Source organism: Ruditapes philippinarum, unplaced genomic scaffold, assembly GCF_026571515.1.
Source record: "Ruditapes philippinarum isolate M1 unplaced genomic scaffold, ASM2657151v2 ctg2347_1_1_1_1, whole genome shotgun sequence".
NCBI classification, from domain to species: domain Eukaryota; kingdom Metazoa; phylum Mollusca; class Bivalvia; order Venerida; family Veneridae; genus Ruditapes; species Ruditapes philippinarum.
In genome coordinates, this window is record NW_026861975.1 from 92,323 (window position 1) to 98,699 (window position 6,377).

General features: G+C 30.2%; 1 protein-coding gene across 1 annotated transcript; it reads right to left on the reverse strand.

Moving 5' to 3' along the window:
- Positions 1 to 3,193: 3,193 nt before the first annotated feature.
- On the reverse strand, positions 3,194 to 5,171 carry LOC132717495 (sulfotransferase 1B1-like). Its single transcript, XM_060700980.1, has 3 exons — positions 4,929 to 5,171; positions 4,164 to 4,353; positions 3,194 to 3,633 (listed from the first exon to the last, which is right to left on the reverse strand). Exons 1-3 carry the CDS (start codon positions 5,082 to 5,084, stop codon positions 3,527 to 3,529), a joined length of 453 nt encoding a protein of 150 aa, XP_060556963.1. The 5' UTR covers positions 5,085 to 5,171; the 3' UTR covers positions 3,194 to 3,526.
- Positions 5,172 to 6,377: the final 1,206 nt, after the last annotated feature.

The following is a 6,377-nucleotide window of genomic DNA, read 5'->3' on the forward strand; positions in this document are numbered from 1 at the left end:
GGCTTTTGTTGAAGATATTATACATGATTATGTTAAATGGTTTTAAAATAATATTAGTTACTTGAATGCGTCTGTACGCAAAGCTTATCATGAATTACATGAAAAAAGCAACAACAAAACACAAAAAAAACAACCAAAACAATTGTAATATCATATTAACCGAGACTCATAATCTACTACTTTTTTTATAATATCTTTCATCGTTTATAAATATATTAATTTCTCTGTGTTTCATGACGTACGATATAATTTGACACCAGAACAATTTCTATAATTTATATCTTCCGTATTTCCCGAATTCTTGTCAGTCTTGTTTTGTAATAGTTATAGTACATGAAACGAGTTAGTTACGAGGATATAACACTGGCTGGGGCGACATCAAGGGATGTTTCTTCTAAAAAATGGCGAGGCCGTAAGGCTATATACTATAACTGTTTCATCGCAATGGCATTATGTTTTCTTTGTTGTAATATAAATAAATGAATAGATAAATAAATAAATCGTTAGCTACATTACAGTTATTTATGATAAGGTAGATTTCATAGAAAAGATATACAAAAACACCCAATGTTAGAGGCGGATTGTAAACCGTTACCAATATTGATTCAAGATTAAAGGGCTTTTTTTCAGTGGAAATAATTCATTCAGCGGATGTACCTTTTGATTAAATGAGAGTAAATTTCATTTCAATAATTATCTTTGTTTATATTTTTCATTGTTTTTATTTTTATTTATTCATTTTATTTTGATTCCATTTTTTGCTACTGGGAATGTTCGTTACCACTGCCCCATTGGAGCCTCTGTGAAAAAAACTACATTGATATATACAAGGTGCGAAAAAAAACTCAACCGCTATATAGCAGTCGAGTTTTTTTCCTATATGAAACAATGAAAAAACTGTACTGCTATATATCAATACAGTTTTCAAATGCTCATTGAAGTGTTCTGAGTATAATGGGTTAGTAAGAACAAAGGAAAAGTTCCAAACCATGCGATAATATAATATAATGGCAAGCTTTTTTACTAGATTCATCAAATGTGCCTCATATGATTCAAAAAGGAATATCTTTGTATGAGAATAAGATGTTATTGCAGTCTTTTTTACTGGACGATATATAGTTTTATAATCCTTGTGTCAAATTAAATTTTTTATATCTTTGTACATATTAAGTGTTTCGTTGTGCAACTGTTATAAGCTTTGTATTTGTGTATAGAATTGATGACATATTACGATAGATCTGCAACAATGAATTGGTATGTGTGAGTATATATGCCTGTAGTACTTTTACTGTCTGAAATAACTGATATGGAATAACGTTTTATAATATTGTGTGTGGTTTCTAAACAGTATAGTCCCACTTTGCCTGTGTCTCATTAATGTTTCCAATCAATTAAATCCAAATTAAACTTCGTAATGTGTAATTATTTTAATAAAATTGCTGATTTTGTACCAATAAAGATTTTATAGTTCTGTTCATGAATTTGGAAATCTCCTTTATATCTGGTAATAATAGTCTTTCAAAGTAATAAGAGGTAAACATCTCTTTAATTCTGTTTCAATATGTATTGATGAGGTGTCGTGACTGACAAAGCTAAAGACATCAGGCATGATGCATTTTTAATAGAACAAGTTTATTTTCAAATATTGATAGTTACGTAATGAATAATATATGTTTGTAGAACATGTTTTATATTTCAGTATGGTATTTATATATACATGTACTAGTATTTTGAAATGTTAGTATGTTAATTTTCTAAATTGTATATTGCATTATATGGATTATTAAACAATTGTATTTAGTACAGATACATGCAAGCACGAGCAATAAAATATAAGTTTTGATAAGGAATGATTTATATTTTGACCACATCTATTATCAGTCTCTATAACATTTGAAAACTCTGACTATAACTTTACGTTTACAATTCCTACTTACAATCAGCCTTTTTGAAAGACATATTTTGGGACAATTTAGACGTCACTGTGAAGGTTTGATTGATTTAAGCAAAATAAAACTTGATGATTACTTTCTTTGAGAACTGAGAACGCTCCCTTCGCAGCTTACTGAATAGACACACGTTAGTTGCGATAGTGAAACATTCGACCGATGCGCAGGAGAGTAAGGACTGGTATAATAAAGAAGCCAGTCAATAAAAAAATTCACATTTTTCTTTTTTTTTAACAGCTAAGCAATATTAATATCAGAATCAGAGACATGTATTCTTGATTGTCCGTTATGTTTGAAAACATACGAAGATCCTAGAATACATCCGTATCGCAAAAATGCCTGTCCTTGTATATAAAAGCCTTAGTTCATAAACGAGAAAACAGTAATTCGATGTATTCTCTGCAACAGAAGAACGCAGTTAAGAGATGGTCCCTGTTCTAGAAACGTTTATCATTCACTGCATTGTTTGGTTCAAAACCTCTAAAAGCTAAGATACAAAAGACATCAGCTCAATAGAAAAGAAATCCTAGATTTGTTACAATGCCGCTCACTATCAAGGACTTTTGAATATGTTATAGGTCTACTGAAACGTTTCGGCCAATTCCTTTAAATTTCGGATAAGGATAGGTAGATATAAGAAGTCATCGAGGCTTTCAGAATTTTAGAACGGTAGTGGTTGCATGCAGATTGTATAGCAATTCTATACACATTTGAATTAAAATTAATAACGATAAACGGTCTCAATGTTTATTAGACGCCGCGTTCACGTATTTATTTACTTTCATTTTTATACCATTTTTATGCAATATTCACATATTCACGGAAATTCACGAAGCCGTTTTTGTCACAAAGACATTCATTACAGTGATAAGGGATAGATTTCTTAACTACTTAGCTCCTTTCACTAGATCAAACCAAATCATATAATGAATATTTTGATTTATAGATATTATCTTTTTAATAGGGCTAGTCTTATTTCTTTATTTCACCTTATCTGAAAACCCTTCCGAATTTTGAGATCAAACCGTTCGATTTTGGAGAGTAGTTTGAGAACTTCTTAGTACTAGTAGGTGATTAAATAGTAAACCTTTATGAAGTTAGTTTTCAATAAATAACAAAAAGAAAAACATAAAAAAGACAAATGTTTCATCTCAAGTTTAATTGTTACAAGACAAAATATTTTTATTCAAACTGTATGACAAGATTCATAGCTTTTTGAGGGCTAGAGTATTTATCGGCACACTGATAAACTTTTCTGGTATGTTTTGTATAATGTGTAGACTCTTCAGCTCATGATTATCAAAGTAGTATTTAAACACTTTTTTACTTACTAAGACTCTTCTGCACATTTCAATAAATAGGGTTTTAATTGATATTAACGCATATCCTATGTCAAACAAGTGGATCAAGTAAAAACATGCATACTTGTAAATTGATATAAAAGTAATCACAAATGCTCCAACCTTTTTTTGTATGTACATTGTACATGTATTTATGCTTAATTGATATTAAAATTGTGTTCATTAATCATGTACAAATATTCTATGAATTTTTATTAAAGTTATATATCTAATAGTTCAAGTATGTACAACAGTCACACCAGCATCCTCAACTTTTTTAATTAGCTTGTCCATTTTGGCGTTCTGTTCTTGCGTTAATTCCTCATGCCATGTTCCAGGTTGACCTGCATTATAAAACTAATTATCATTTAGCTAACGTACATTTCTAGATGCCATACTAACATACTAACTCGCAAAGGCAAGAAAGGTGTCATTATACATTTATCAGCCTGTTGCCAGGATTAAAAAAATAATAATAGGCAAGAGTCTTAATTTGCATTTAATTGCAAAAAATTGACTCAACCCCCCCCCCTCCCGCCGGAAAGTCGGTGGGAGATATTCAACCCGTCTGCACTTCCATTTTTCTGTACCTCATTTTTAAAGAGCATAATTTAAACAAGTTTCTAAGGTATTAAAAAGATGGCATCTGTAATTTGTACAATGACTAAAACCGTAACATTCTATATGGAACGGTTTTGTAGTTATCTCCCTGAATTAATCTAGAGCAGTATATAAAAAAATTGTTTCAAAAACCTTGTTAAAAGGGAAGTTCTAATTCCAGTTTAATACAGCTTCTAAGACTACCTTTATTAAATACGTATGTTATCAATTAGTTATCATTATTTAAATCAAAGATATTTTATTTAATATAAACCTTTATTTATAAAATGGTTTTCCCCTGGTTTAAAGTCGACATATCCTATATCTTGCCAGTATGAGTAATTAACTTCTTCATTATTCCTCATCTTCTCAATACTGCAATGCTCGGCAATGTCGGCAACATCTTTATCTGTTAATGTACGTCCTAGAAATGTGGCAATACGTCTGATTGCTGCAGGCATATCCTGTGAGGAATTAAAATCTAAAAATTGCGAATGTTTTCGAGCGAGTATGTCACATTTACGGTATAAAGATCAATAAAATAGAGCGACATTCAACGACATTTAACGTGAGCAGAAAATTGCACAGGGCTACCAATGTAAGAAAGCACCGGAATAATTAAAGCACGACATAACATTGTCTTACGAATATCCAATAAAATCTTGATAAAAAAATCACATCAGTCACTTATGACAAAGATATATTTATTTTGAAGTGGTCATGAATGAATGGTTACAGTAAAATTATTTCCTTTTTAATAATATCCGACATATTAAGCTTCTCAAAATGTTTTCATTTGCATGTGATACACTAATCTTTTGTTAGCTTTTCTTTTGCAATAAAAGGAAGGAAACATTTATTTTTATAAAAGCATGTGAATGGACAGTTAGTAAGAGATGATAAATTTGAATCTTATATGATAAATATTTCAAGATAAAGACCTATATGTACAAGATAATAGTAGTGATGTATTATTAGTATTCATATCTGTTAAGTAAACGCTTCAATGTCCACGTGTGCTATAGATTTATAAACTCACTTTGACAACATCTTCAAATCGGAGAAATAAAACTTGAGGTTCATCTTTCTTCTCCCAATATCCAAGAACATGCTGCGGCCACGGACAAGCATATGCTAAAAGAAATTTATGTAAAGGCACTTCGTGTAAAGAAGTGAGTACATTTGATATATTCATACTCAAGATTGATCATTGGCATTTGTCATTTTCCGGTTAAATCGGTTATTTTATTATCCAAAAATATTTTTAACTATAAGAACAAAGTTAAACAATGAAAGGTGATATTCGCCTAACGCAGTCCCAACGAATCCCGGCAACACGAAACCACCTACACTTATTCCAGCATTGAATACATCACACTAATGCAGGAGAGGACACAAGGGCAAATCAAAGTTGTAACGTTTCAATAGATAATGATTGAATTAAGAAAAACTTACGAAACTAAACAAAAAAAAAACACTTAAGAATGCATTAAGGCTGTCAGGGACTGAATGAATGTGGAATGATACCAGAGTGATGATATCAGTGTCATGGAGGGGAAGGGGTGAATGAAGAATTCACACATGAATGTGTACATGTAGTAAGATTTCACTAAATCAAATGAGCCAAAACTGTATTTTACTGTTAACATAGTATGAATTAATCAGGGTGTTGTGTGTTGCATATGCAAATTATGCTGATTCTGATACAGAAAATTGGTATTCAGAATAAAGAAACTCAATTTGTGATTTGTGTTTACTAATATTTAACTGAATCAATAAAATTTTATTTCGCTTTAAACATTCAGATATAGAATAAAAAAAAAGAAACTGGTATATAATAAAAAAAGAAAATTTTCTTCTTTTTTATTATTGGAAAAAAATTCTTAGTTAATTAAAAGATGGGTGTCCTGCAGAAGTGGATTATAAACTAAACAATGAATTGATGCATAGAAAAAAATCATGAAAAGGAAGGTTTCAAACTTTTTTTAATAAACATAATGAAATATCACAAATTTTCCAAAAATGTTTTGAAAAATCCCTGCTTGCTGAGCAACTGTCATTGTGCATCACACAGTAATATATTGATTTTATTTCATGCTTTCCAGTGTTTTATTGTAATATATCAGATGATTATATTCTGATAAACCACTAGTGAAATTTATAAAATATAATTTCACTGTAGCCGGACTATATCTGAATGCGGATGAAAAGAAAATCATAATAAAAAATAACAGACAGAAATAAATGCACGTCACACGTAAAAATTTTGCTTCTTTAGGAAAGAAAGTCGATGTCACCATACGTCATGTTAAATGTAACAAGTTAGAAACTTTAAGAGAACTATATTTCAAAATTTGATGTTGTGACGTCATGATGTGATGACGTCACAAAATGAGAATGCGCGACGGTTACGCGACAAAATCAGTAAAAAAAAAACTTAAAATCACTTAAAAAAGCATGAAATAAAAAGAAAATTTATTTGTTTACA

Bases quoted from the DNA above. Each gene is read 5' to 3' on its own strand.
- LOC132717495 (XM_060700980.1), bottom strand. From the start codon at position 5,084: ATGAATATATCAAATGTACTCACTTCTTTACACGAAGTGCCTTTACAT. The intron at 4,354-4,928 runs GTGAGTTTATAA...AATTCCTCACAG, and splicing joins GATTTGAAGATGTTGTCAAA to GATATGCCTGCAGCAATCAG. The intron at 3,634-4,163 runs GTTTATATTAAA...TTTATAATGCAG, and splicing joins AAACCATTTTATAAATAAAG to GTCAACCTGGAACATGGCAT.